The following is a 13747-nucleotide window of genomic DNA, read 5'->3' as shown; positions in this document are numbered from 1 at the left end:
GATTTCGACATGTTGGATTGGGCGACCGTAACAGTAAGCGACTAAATCAAGTACGTGATTGGTCAAAACCTTACTGTTACGTTCTACGGAAAGTGTGTGTGACCCGCTTGACATCCAACTAAGGCTGCGTTCGGAAACGTCACCCAAGTGCTCTCGGGTATCATTCTATCTTTGTTTCACATAGAACGAACAACAAGGATAGAATGATACACCCGAGAGCACTCGGGTGACATTTCCGAACGCAGCATAGATGTTAAAAATACCCTAGAAATGTTTTGATTACATTACTTTTGAGGTTAGAAGTGGAGCATTGTGCGGAGTTTTCATAATGATATTAGGATTATTAGAAGAGTAAAATATTGTTTCGCATATCTGAGTATTTACCAAAATAATTTCGATAAAAATTAGACTTTCCGTGTATGGAGAATACCCTTTTATGGAACTAAACACATCAACTGTCAAACAAGTTGATGCAAGTGTACGAGAGATAGATCCAGGTAAACGCCTGATTGTGATGTCTTTTTAGATAAAAACGCATTTCTAGAATAAACTCAATTATTACTGGATTGAAAAATAACAGAATTTCATTAATCAGCAAAATCGCAGAGGTGCATGCACGGCAACATGCTGAAAATTTTTAAGTGCCTCCAATGCGACTCGACCTTCGATCGTGCCTCACAATTGGACTATCATCATCGGAGTTTACATCTGGGAGAGAGGTCCCAGATATGCCAGATATGCGGAAAAGGTTTCTTTCGCAAGGCAGATTTGCGCACCCACTTGAATATTCACTTGGGGACAAATTTTCATATCTGTGAGATCTGCGGCAGGAAGTTCAGTCACATATCGAATCTTATAAGGCACTGTAAAATGCATACGGGTGAGATATTAAGTGCATTTGATGTAATAATATAATAAATAATACTTTGTATTGAAATATACCAAAGTGAGAAAATAAGAACTAGTTACAAAATGCAAATAAGTCTGATAATATAAAATCTTTACAAGTACTCTTTATTTATCTCACTTAAAGGAATTAAACCATACTCGTGTTCAATTTGTGATAAGAGTTTTACACAAATGTCCTCACTAGCGAGGCACAAACAAATGATACATGGGATACCAAAGGAAGTTGCGCAGCAGTATTATAATACTAGTCTTATCAGCAATAAATCACAAATCAGCAATTGCACATTGAAAGAGAACAAGGTGATGAATCGTTATATCAAGTTCAGTTTTATTAATACTTTATCAATTTTGTATTATAGCAGGGTTAAGTAATAACTAGTTAAGAGTTAATAATTTTTAATTTTGTTAATTCTAAATTAATTTTAAAGTTGATTGTTAATTTTGTATTCTTGCACTTTAACATAACTAAATTTTATAAGCCATTAATTATATTTAATTTAAAAATATATATTACTCAACTCAATATAAATTTAACTTACTTGAATTATAATACTAATAATATAAAGTCGATTGTGTTTTAATCTGTTCTACATTTATAATATTTTTTTGTTAAATATGTCCATTGTTCATGTATCATTGTGTTGAATTTTTCAGACAATAGATAATAATGTAAAAAATAGATTTCACGAAACATCATACATGGAGTCAAAGTATATTAACCAGAATGCTGCTAGAAATTTAGGAAAGGATGAGAGAATTTCCAGCCAATATGATGTTGAGGTGGACAACAAAGCGTGTTTATTCGAGACTATTATTTGTGTTATGTCTAAACAGGTAAATACCTGATATTTTAGATTTAGTCATTATAATTTGAATATAAATTTCTAACGTAAAATGTATGAAAAGTTTGAAGAAAGTAATTTAGCAGAAAATGAGAGAACAAATCGATTGTCGCAAGATCATTTAGCCGAGACTGAAGAAAGCTCTACCAATTTGTCGATGAATAACATTGTTGTTTCGAATTCCTCTCAAGATATAATTAATAATCATGAACAAATGCAATCCAAGGACAGTATAACTCATTTTTATCAACTGGATAAAAACAATTTCACCTTTCTACCTCGAAATAGAGAATCTAGTGTTAAATCAGAAACTCAAAATAATGAAAACATTTTAAGATTAAACAATTTAAACATGTGTATATCCCAAGAGACTTGTAAAGAATCTTCTATAAGCAACATGAGAAATTCACTAGTGGAAACGAATATACAAACCTGTAATTCCAATGAAGTTCCAATGGACCAAAAATTTATGCACAAACAAATAAACAAAGAAACTATTAGTGAAAATAAAAAATGTAATAAGTTATTAAATGACGACGACAATCAATTGTATATAGAATTCTCCAATTCAGGAATGTTGAAATTTGATGAGCCGCGATATTGTAATAACACCAGTTTAGCTGTGAATCTTAGTCATACTATTAAGTCTTATCATTCTGAAAATATTGCTTCTAATGAATTAACATGTACTCCCAGTATTGTACAGAATCAAGAAGGCTTACTGCACAATGAGAATCTAGAAAATTTCAATAACGCTAGTAACACAGTATTGAACAATGAAGAACCAATGTTGCGTTTAGTACAGACAGAGACTGGTGAGCAATTTTATGAATTTATAATAAGCAATTTGGTAGAAAAAATGCAAAACGCTTCGTGCACAAAGAATTTAGAAGATACAATGGAAGATTCATCAAATACTTTTAGAGATAGTCGAAAAATTAATTCAAATTCGAAAGAAAATGAGAAGAGTGATCAAATGGAGCATCAACAAACTTTGGATAGTCTTGTTGATATAAATAACGAATTTAATTACACACAATTTGATTTTCATAGAGAGGAAAATAAAAATGGTGTTATCCTAAATCATGATGAATGTGAACATTTTAAACAAAATTTAAAAGATAATGAGTGTATAAATAACATGCAGGAAAAAAGTATGCAAATTTACAATTCCGAGAATTTAGAATTACTGGAAAACGAATCGCATGTAGATTTTGACAAATATGTCGAAACTAATCTGGAAGCGTTTGAAAGATTGAATTATGAAAATTGCAATGAAAAATTTTTAGAATTTGTGGAGGTTGCTGATATTGGTATAGAATCCTCAGGATACAGAGAACTTTCAACGGTACGCTTGATTCAAAATGAAGGTGAACAGTTGTTGGAATTATTGCAAGATTCTCAGGTTGAGCAGGAAGCAAATCAAGATTTCCTACAAACTAATAATTTCAAAGACTGTTCAAACATTCTACAAGATAGTAATAAGATAATCGATTGTTCCAAAAGTAAATCAGATTTCTTTACGTATGTCGAAGATAATTGTATGTCATTAGGAGAACATATAAGTAGTAACCGAGGCATAGAAAATGTTGAAGGATATATAGACGGCAGTAACCACTTGCCTACAGACGTAACAACTGAAAATGCAAGAGATAATAAGAATTGTGTCAGAACGTTGGAAGAATTGAAAAAGGCAAAAACAATTCCCAAAAAGTTTCAATGCTCAGTATGCAAGAAAGCATTCTCAACAGCATACAATTATAAACAACATATTGGAATACACTTTATCGATCAGCAAAAATTTCATTGTAAAGATTGTGGGATGTCCTTTGCTTGGAAATCTACCTTGAATAAGCATATTACAAACAATCACAGTTCAGACGGTCCACAGAAATTTGTCTGTGAGATTTGTCCAAAAGTCTATAGCACCTTATCACAAGTAAATGTAAGTCTATCAATATATAAATTATAAATTATTATTCATTTTATACTATTATAGTTAATAATTTTTTTGTAGATTATTATTACTATTTTAATCAGAGTTGATATGCAGAAAAGACTGATGTAAAAAAAAATTAATGCATTGTTTTTAAAATATTTAAGGTAGATGTTAAAAATGGTTATTCTGTATGTATGTATCATAATTATGACATATATCTCATGCAGGAGCACGTAAAGAGGGACCATTTAAAACAGCGCAATCATGTTTGCCTGTACTGCGGCAAATCTTTCTTTAAGAGATTCGATCTGAAAACTCATAGTAGAACGCACACGAACGAACGTCCGTACGTATGCCGAATTTGCGGCAAGAGATTTCATCATCAGAGCCACATTATACGTCACGAGCGCACGCACTCAGGCGAACGACCCTATGTTTGCGACATTTGTCAACGGACTTTTATGCAACCTAGCTCCCTGAAAGCGCACAAGCAGAAGCATCAGCAAATTCGGATGGATTTTCTGGATTATCAGATCGACGAAGACGATCCTATTGCACTGACGACGCTATGAGACATGTATCTAGTGAGATTAATATATCGCTATGTTTCATTTAATCGCCATGTCACATTTATGTGAGAAAGTAGTAGCAGGTGTATAATACTAGTAAGAATGTTTGAAAAGTTTTCCAAATTTCAAGTTTAAAATTTATTTATTCAGATTTATTTGTGTATATATGTATATATATGTACACACGCATACACACACACACACACACACACACACACACACACACACACACACTTATTTATATATTTATATATTCGCAGAACTTTTAAAGGGCTCTTGAAATCAGTTGTATAATTCTATTTTACCAATGTTGTTATAGCCACATTGTTATATTTTTAATTAAAACTGTTAGAAAAAAATGCGAAATAATGTCTATACTTATTTATTCGCAATTGAATTATAGTTTATAATAGATAATAGATATAAAAGTTGGCAGGGGATGGAGAGCCTCCAAGGTTGATTTATTTTTACCGAATAAAATTTTACTTAGAAAAATTATAATAAGATAAAAAGAAAATGTGAAGTCAAGTTTAGCAAAAATGTATTCAATCACAATGATATATGTTAAAATAAAACAACTTTGCTAATCAGTCCTTTTCTTCGCAACTATTCCAACTAATTTATATTATCATCTGATATAAATCACATATTTATTTACGATTATACATATTGATCAAATTTACAAGTTATTAATCATGTTTTACAAATTTTACAGTTTTTATTATAGGCCTGTTTTTCGTCGCTACACTGCTGCACTGCACTGCACTGATAAAATAAATTAGAATAAGACAAATATATTTTTTCTCATTCTAATTAATTGCACAAATACAGCAATGCTACCAAGAACAAACCTATGTTTTACCAGAAAGGAACCTGAAAGCGGTCATCGCGTCGTTTTAAAATGTTTTCATCCATCAGCGCTTCTATGTGCACAAAATGTGCATATTGAACTATGTAGTCTAATATCTACGAATCCCGTAGGTAATGTGCATGACTTTTTGGGTCTCTTCTATGCTATGTCCACGTTTAGGCTGCGTTCAGAAATGTCACTCGAGTGCTCTCTGGTATCATTCTATCTTTGTTTCACATAGAACGAACAAGGATAGAATGATACCCGAGAGCACTCAGGTGATGTTTCCGAAAGCAGCCTTATTTGGTTCTGTTTCATGCTATACCCGTAAATTTTACAATCATATGCATTCATATTTTAAATCTGTTTTATGCAAATGTGCATAATCGTGTTCTATAAATGTACAATATATAAATTCAATTAATTGATTTGATAAAAATTCACTCACCGATTGCTGTCGCTGCTCCTGCTGCTGATGCTGCTGCTGCTACTGCTACATTCCTTTTCCGGTTTTGATTCTGAAAATGTGATAAATATTATTCCTAAACTCAAACACAAAAGCAGATAAAGAAATGTATCACTTGAAAAAATTTTAATACCGAGTCGCTCCATGCTGGATGCCGCTTTCTGCTGACATCATCCTGCTATTCTCGAACCGCACATTAATAACGATCGCCCGATACTTTATTCGGCACTCCCGATATTGCGGATAATATATCACACACACGAGTAAAACGTAAACCGCGCGCGAGAATTTCACTTAGCGCGACCGTTACATTTGAAAAAATACGTGAAAGGACGGCTCGTCTGATTGGCGACGAAAATCAACATGGCACGAAAGTGGCGTGACGTCACGTAACTTAGTGGAAACGCAAGCCGAGGAACCGAACGTATCCTCTTCACACTTTGCTCGAATGTGAACGCGAACACTTCACTCGCAACCGAAGGCAAACGCACGACGCCGCGCTTTACACATATACGACCTCTGTTACGATCTCACATGCCTCGCGGGTTGTCTGTTAGCGCGACGGCATTGGACGGCATTCTCAATACAACACCATATCTGCGCACAATGAATTCTGCACACGCGAGACACGCACGGAGTCGACAGAACGTCCGATGCGTCCGACCGGCGCTGGAGCGCGGAGCAACATGGCGGCGGCAGCGGCCGTACGCCGTACGTGACTAGGCAGGCAGACTCGGCGGTACTCGGCGCTAGTCGGCGCCACTCGCCGCGCCTGCGCCGCTGCCGCCATGTTGCTCCGTTGCTCCGCGCTCCCCAGTCACGTACGCCACTACAGCGCCGGTCGGACGCTCTGTCGACTCCGTGCGTGTCTCTGCGTGCCTCGTGTGTTCAGAATTGAATTGTCCGGTGTTGTGCAGGTACGGTGTTGTGTTGAGAGTGCCGTCGGTCGTGCTAGCAAACGATACGCGAGTCATGTGAGGTCGTATTCATGTGTAAAACGCGGTATCGTGCGTTTGCCTTCGGTTTCGAGTGAAGTGTTCGCGTGCGCGTTCGAGCAAAGTGTTTGCTCGTTCGGTAGAATATCGCGAGTGAATTAAGTGAAGTGCTACTAGTCGTCGTGCGAGCATACGAAATATAGTCGCGCCAAGTGAAATTCTCGCGCGCGGTTTATGTTTTACTCGTGTGTGATATATTATCTGTAATATCGGGATTGCCGAATAAAGTATCGGGCGATCGTTATTAATGTGCGATCATTATTAATGTGGTTCGAGAACAGCAGGATGATGTCAGCAGAAAGCGGCCGGCATCCATGGAGCGACTCGGTATTCTGGAAAAGGAATGTAGCAGTAATAGCAGCAGCATCAGGAGCAGCGACAGCAATCGGTGAGTGAATTTTTATCATGTATATGTGGAACAAAATGATATGTGATAAACGTGATGCGAGATAAAATATTTTGGTTCTGTTTAATTCTTGCTATATCTGCACAGTGTCAGTATTGCACATTTATAGAAGACGATTATGCACATTTGCATAAAACAGATTTAAAATATGAATGCATTTAATTGTAAAATTTACGGGTATAGCATAAAACAGAACCAAATAAACGTGGACATGGCATAGAAGAAACCTAAAAAGTCATGTACATTACCTACGGGATTCATAGATATTTGACTACATAGTTCAATGTGCACATTTTGTGCACATAGATGGATGAAAACACCTAAAACGACGCGATGACCGCTCTCAGGTTCCTCTCTGGTTTACAATGCCTTACCAACACTTTATAGGTATATCTTTATAGGGAGCTTTTCAGCAAGTGATACAAATTGACACAGCAGTATTTCTGTCTTTGTTTGATGTTCATTGAGAGACAAGGACAAAATTACTGCTGTGTCAATTTGTGTCTCTTGCTGGAAAGCTCCCATCAGCTCCCATAATAAACGGAGCATAATGTGTGCGTGAGTATGTGCGCGCTTGGGCTCGAATCGGAATCGCGGCACTCGCAACACAGAGAGGATAATCGAACTCTCGACCGAACGCGGTTATTTTTGCGTAAAATCTCTATTCGAAAAGATTGCGAAACATTTCGTGCACTTGGCACCCCTGTCAAGACGAAAAAAGTGGGGGAAAGGCATGCCGTCTATGAAAACGGTATCGAAAACGAAGTGAGACCGACCGTAGGTTTGTGGAAGAGGATCTTCGATCGTTCAGTGTTTCGGGTATAATATCGAAATTGAATTCAAATTAATAAGACCGATCGATCCGGGCGTGCACAATGGCACTATGAATGTTATCGTTCACGTATCCTACGACAGTCCGTGGACATAAGGACCTCGATGATCTCGTCGTGGTGCGTGGTTCCTAGCTAAATAAACCGAGTGACACAACGGAGTGGATTATCTCCCCGGGAGTAAACGAGTTTTCTAGCGATTCGCGTGCGGAGGAAGGTAAGGACGGCATACTCGAGTGCCGGCGGATCGTCGTGAGTTTGAGAAAGCGACGGCCGTCTAATATTACGACGTGACTCATGCGACTCGCTCGCACGAGCACGAAGGGCCGTTCCCGTTCGCGTATTCGGCGAGCTAGCTTTCCGCGTGTTCTCGCTGTCTCTCAATATTGTATACGAGCGCGAAGCGGAGCGACGCGCGCCAATTTCCCTCGTTACCGTCGTCGTCCTTGCATCTCCCTCAGGTAGAAACGCCGCGCGACCGATGATCGCGTGATACGTGAATTTAATTGGCGATCCTAACCTCGCACATAATCGCGATAACTCGCTCGATTGCGCTCCCCCCCCCTCTCTCTCTCTCTCTCTCTCTTTTTCTCTCTCCTCTCTCTTTTTGTCTCGGCCAGAGAGAGAGAGAGAGAGAGGGGGGGGAGGGTCTGTGTGTGAGTGTGTGAGAGAGCCAAAGGGGCAAGGGAGGAGAGGAAAAGAGAGACGTCAGTTTAACTACTACTATACTACGTCGACGACGACGACGACGCGACGACACAACGACAACGACAACGACGGCAAAAAAGAAGTCCAGTTACGTCGCTCTCGCGGCTGCCGACTGCCTCGATATTCGGCTTCGATTACATTCTATCTAATTTGCTTGATAACGAGCATCCCCCCGCGTGGTAAGAGCCCTAATTCGTCTCGGTCGCGGGATGCTCTCGCGCTACATGCTCGGTCTCCGTGTGCGTCCCCTTCTTCTCATCAAATATTAATAACGTCGATCTTTCGCCTTGCATTTTCCATGGTTTCCGCACTCGTCACCTTCCGAGATGCCGACATCGTGATATTTATAAGAATTTTTTATATCCAAAATTTAACGAAGATTTTTCCTCGGAAATCTACTCGGAATAGTAGGAGTACCTTAAAACCTCTTCAGACTTTATTAATTTTCTTCTTCGGAATAAGAGATCTTGGAATATCAAGATTAAAATTAAAATTCACGTATGAGCTTTATAAACTTTCTCAGCGCTTCTGCAGAGAATGTTTGTATATTTAAAAATTGAGAAATTTTTGAAGTTATGTTCTGCAAAAATATAAAATTTCTGTAAAAAATTTGGGTATCGAATTTTTCCAGGAATAATTCATGTTATTTGCAGAATATACTGGGTATTCTCTGTACTCGTTTAATATGCATGCATGTATTATTTGTGGTGAGAATGATTTTATTTTTAACATATTTTTCTCGCTCTTGTAAGTAAGTTTGTTGGATACTCCACAATTTGTCCGCAAACTTTTTGCAAAGTACCTTTTAGCATGATGACAAAAGCCACATGAGATTGTTTCGTCTTCTAAAGTTTCCTAAAATTGTTCTTTTGGCGAATGTCAATCGATTTAGGCAAACTCTAAATCAACAATCTTATCATGTTGACATACTCCGCAAACAGATTTGGTTCATATGAATTAAATTTTCTGTAGATTAAACACTTGTACATGCATATTTAATTACATTGATACAATAAGTTAGTTGACTAAAAAAATGCATACACGCACATAATATTTATATATTTGTAAGATTGTTCAAAAGATTATCGTCAGTTAAACACTTTATACATTGTTTTTAGGTATCTTTTTTGTACATAACATTCACGTTTGAGCTAATTTTTATTACTTTCACAAAATGTCCAAAAACTTTTTAATGACTTTTACATATGTTTTAATATCTTTAGAAAGTATTTATAAGGTTGTTGGTTTAAAAAATATACATATATACAATGGTCAAATCTGTTGAAAACAGAGTCCACAAAGTATTTACTGCAAATCTTGTTGCAGCAAGAAAGCTAGATTATATAGATTTGATACATGATCTGGCATACATAGTGGTTTATTTTCTTTTATTGCTGCAAGAAGCTACAATAGAATTTTTTTTTCTTTCCTCCAAATTTCAAATATATCTACTTCATTTTTTAAATACAAAGTGTGTACGTTTTATGCATAAAGATCTCATGCTTCAGCAAAATGTCGGCAATAATATAGCAGGGTTTGCCAACAAGATATTATAACACTTATGGCAGAAATAGACTTTGACATATTTCCCATATAATTTGACGTAAATTGACAATACAAAACTGAGCAGAATCTATTGAATGCAAATTCTATTTTATCTATGTCTATTACATCGTAATATCGATCTACATAAATTATTAACTTAATTTAATATTAATGCATCTTTTAACTGAATTAGTTTTTCGTTTATGTAAATTTTAATGGTTTTTTTAACTAGATTAATATTAAAAGCTATTAACTTTAATTCAGTTAAAAGAAATATTAGCTTATCCAACCCTCCTATATATGTGTATAATTTTGTTATATTAAAAGATTTATTATATTTTACAATCAGATATATTGCCACTGAGAGACATTTATAATGTTAAAAATAGCAAAGCTATCTTCTGAAGCATTAATTTAAAAAACAAACATTACTTGAATAAAAGTATAAATTTTTATTTTAGTGATCAGAGGGATGCCACGTAGCAAGCGAAGAGGGCCTTCCAACACAAACCATAATCATACTCCCATTGATATGTCAGTGTCTGGTGCACATGAAGAAAGTTTACCTAGGCATCCTTCAAAACGGTTAAGACACACCTCTAGGTTTGAAACTATATTTCATAACAGTATCACAACAGTATATATAGTTGTTTATTGATACTGATTAAATTTTGTTTAATAATATTTTGTTGTAATGTGCAGAAAATTAATAGATTAAATATAATCATTTTTACTGTGTCCTCTTTCTCTCTGTCTTTTTTAAAAATAATACTCTATTATACATATAATGTTATTCATACATTATTCAATTAAATAAGGAAAGTTTTAATATTATTTAAATAATTATTTCAAATATATTGATTATATTGCAGTTCTAGACGATATACAAAATCTGATGATGTATCTAATTCGTCAGCGTTTTCCCAAAAACGCTGTGTCACTTGGTTCAGAGAATACACTACGCCGGATGATGCAGACACTCTTGGTCCCGAAGGAATGGAAAAGTTTTGCGAGGATATCGGCGTAGAACCTGAAAATGTTGTGATGCTGGTTCTCGCATACAGGATGAATGCTCGCAAAATGGGCTTCTTTACACTGAGCGAATGGCTCAAAGGTTTTACGGAGCTTCAATGCGACTCGATTAGTAAAATACAACAAAAGCTCGAGTACCTAAGAAATCAATTAAATGACCCGTACACGTTTAAAGGGATCTACAGATATGCTTATGATTTCGCTAGAGTACGTGTTGTTTGTAATATATTATTAGTAATTGGATGTATATATATATGAGTGTAACAATGAATTATGTTTATTCTGATTATTTTTCTCAAATTCTTTGCAGGACAAAGATCAACGCAGTATGGATATGGAAACAGCAAGAGTAATGTTACAATTGCTTTTAGGAAAACATTGGCCACTGTTTACGCAGTTTGCTCAGTTCCTAGATCAATCAAAGTACAAAGTGATCAATAAAGATCAATGGTGCAACATATTAGAATTTTCACGTACAATCAATCATGATTTATCTAATTATGATTTAGACGGAGCATGTAAGTGTACAAGAGAAATATTAAATAATTAAAAATAGAAATGTTTTAAATTTCAACAAATAATAAGATAGGACTATTAAGAGACAATAAATTAATACAATAAAGTTTATTATAGACTGAATAGTTCTTCTGTCTTATTGTTTTTAGGAATGTCCTAATAAAAATGATTGACATACATGATATATATGAAATGTATGGTTGTTTTAGGGCCGGTAATGCTTGACGAATTTGTTGAGTGGTTAAAAATTCAACGGGGCGAGGGGTCATCGTCAACAGAAGCTAGAGGCAGCTGAAACATCATAAGAATAGTCCATTAAACTAAGAACAATTCATTTCTTTTTATCATATTCTGTAATTAATGAAATTTCTGTTTATAAATGTCATAACCTCGCAATATTTCCATCATTTATACTATTTTTTTTGTTACGATTAAATGATAGTGATATATTGTAAGTAGCTTTACCTTAATATAATTTACAGTATCTTCTATACAGATTCAGCTAAAGATTTTCTTTTGACCGTTTTCTTACTTATCGCCATTTACAATTAATCTAGAGTTCGTCGCAGAAACTCTTTGTGATTAGAAATAAAACTATTTTGATATAAGATTTACTTGTGCAATTTATAAAAAATAATTTGAGATATCAAATTAACGGATAAGTAATTTAAACTTATGATATGGGATTTTCCAAAATTGAGTAATACTTGAAATAATTGCCATTGACTTCCAGTGATTGTAAACTGCATTTTTGCATCATTTTTACACACTTTAGGTACGTTGTTAGGCACATTATTTAAATAAATTGATAAAGAACTACGTGTAACTTTCACATTCCATGTGAGTTAATATCGAAAGTACACCTCTGTAAACTTCTTGTAATTTACATAATTTGTAATTTTTCACACAAATTCTGTTGATATAGAATTTCTAATTTCTCGTGTAATTCTTATTTCGTCCACCTTATTGTAATGACACTTTTTTTATAAAATTTAGGTATTGTATAATATTGTCAATGCAACACATTTAATTAAAAAAATATGCGAATATCACTAAGTAGACTCATTGATGAAATAAAACACTATATAGGTGCTACTACAACATTTAGTATTCTAAAAAGCAGTACCATAAAGTGTCAATATCATGCGCTATTTAGTCAAAATTAAATAATTCCTGTAAATGCTAAAATTATGGGTGTATATTAGAATAACGAACTCTCTTAAAACACAATATTTATTAAGTACATCTATTTCTCGATATCTTTCAAATTTACTGATATCACAGACTGCTTTATTAATAAGGACACAAAATTTATTAGCAAAGAGGACTTATTTTATAATTATTTATTTGCAAAAGTTTCCGTATTAATATGTCTTTGATATCATTTATTTTTGTCTAATAATCTTAACACTTGTATGTTGAAACTGAACATTATCTTGAATTTAATGATTGTTTCGCATTACGAGTTTTAATTATCGAGATCTTAATCCATACACGACATATTTCAGTAGAACATTTCAGCAATGTTGCAACAACTTTGCAACGTTTTTACAGTGAGCAAGAAACATTAAAAAAATTATGAATGTTAATTTTGTATGTATTTTTCAACGTTTTAAAATATTGCATAAAGTTTTTAAAAACATTTGATATATGGTTTTTTTTTTAAAACAATGTCGAAATGTTTTAAAAACAATTATTTATAACTGGTCAAATTGGTTTATTCATATTGTGTACAATGTTAAATACGTTATATTTGTGAAAATACCATTGAATATCGTTATAATGATGTGATAATGATTTTATTCTTATTGGGTATTGTAAGTTGAAATATTACAATGTTGCTGCAATATTACTGAAGTGTCATATAGTATTCTGTGCTAAACTTTGTGAAGTTTTTTGAAACTCATGTATAATTATATAAGACTACATGTAAAATATATTAATTTGATAAAGCGCTAACTATTTTTATTTAATAAATTTCACAAAACTTATTATTAAGTTTATACATCACTAAAGTCGATCCGACAAGTGAATTTAATGAAACGCAAAACTCAACAAACAATATTGTAGATTTTTTCAATTATTAAAGTTAAATATAATATTTTTTTTATATCTTTCTGCATATTTATTTTTTTTCTAA

The 13747-nt window shown here is 34.3% G+C and overlaps 2 protein-coding genes across 9 annotated transcripts; both read left to right on the top strand.

Annotated features, from left to right (window-relative positions):
* The first annotated feature begins 192 nt into the window (after window positions 1-192).
* On the top strand, window positions 193-4849 carry LOC105838664. 2 transcript variants are annotated; one of them, XM_012684396.3, is made up of 6 exons: window positions 193-497; window positions 581-880; window positions 1034-1209; window positions 1564-1743; window positions 1816-3696; window positions 3918-4849. In XM_012684396.3, the coding sequence occupies exons 2-6, from the start codon at window positions 613-615 to the stop codon at window positions 4260-4262; spliced, it is 2850 nt and encodes a 949-aa protein (XP_012539850.1). In that variant the 5' UTR covers window positions 193-497; window positions 581-612; the 3' UTR covers window positions 4263-4849. The 2 variants fall into 2 exon arrangements, with proteins under 2 accessions (XP_012539850.1, XP_012539841.1); XM_012684387.3 differs by having other exon boundaries at window positions 195-497; window positions 596-880.
* Window positions 4850-7605: 2756 nt separating this feature from the next.
* Window positions 7606-13719, top strand: LOC105839952 (DCN1-like protein 5). Of its 7 annotated transcripts, none has more exons than XM_028193355.2 (5): window positions 7606-7795; window positions 10521-10644; window positions 10932-11298; window positions 11402-11609; window positions 11817-13719. In XM_028193355.2, exons 2-5 carry the CDS (start codon window positions 10532-10534, stop codon window positions 11900-11902), a joined length of 774 nt encoding a protein of 257 aa, XP_028049156.1. In that variant the 5' UTR covers window positions 7606-7795; window positions 10521-10531; the 3' UTR covers window positions 11903-13719. The 7 variants fall into 7 exon arrangements, with proteins under 7 accessions (XP_028049156.1, XP_012542072.1, XP_012542071.1 ...); XM_012686618.3 differs by having other exon boundaries at window positions 7630-8023; XM_012686617.3 differs by having other exon boundaries at window positions 7662-7795; window positions 10521-10662.
* Window positions 13720-13747: the final 28 nt, after the last annotated feature.

This window comes from Monomorium pharaonis, chromosome 9 (genome assembly GCF_013373865.1).
Source record: "Monomorium pharaonis isolate MP-MQ-018 chromosome 9, ASM1337386v2, whole genome shotgun sequence".
NCBI classification, from domain to species: domain Eukaryota; kingdom Metazoa; phylum Arthropoda; class Insecta; order Hymenoptera; family Formicidae; genus Monomorium; species Monomorium pharaonis.
This window is presented reverse-complemented; position numbering and strand designations above follow the sequence as displayed.

Excerpts from the sequence above, each read along its gene's own strand:
- LOC105839952 (XM_012686617.3), top strand. The coding sequence starts at position 10,532 with ATGCCACGTAGCAAGCGAAGAGGGCCTTCCAACACAAACCATAATCAT. Across the intron at positions 11,299-11,401 it reads ATGCTTATGATTTCGCTAGA|GACAAAGATCAACGCAGTAT; the intron begins GTACGTGTTGTT and ends AATTCTTTGCAG. Across the intron at positions 11,610-11,816 it reads TTATGATTTAGACGGAGCAT|GGCCGGTAATGCTTGACGAA; the intron begins GTAAGTGTACAA and ends TGGTTGTTTTAG.
- LOC105838664 (XM_012684387.3), top strand. The coding sequence starts at position 437 with ATGGAACTAAACACATCAACTGTCAAACAAGTTGATGCAAGTGTACGA. Across the intron at positions 1,210-1,563 it reads GCACATTGAAAGAGAACAAG|ACAATAGATAATAATGTAAA; the intron begins GTGATGAATCGT and ends TGAATTTTTCAG. Across the intron at positions 3,697-3,917 it reads GCACCTTATCACAAGTAAAT|GAGCACGTAAAGAGGGACCA; the intron begins GTAAGTCTATCA and ends TATCTCATGCAG.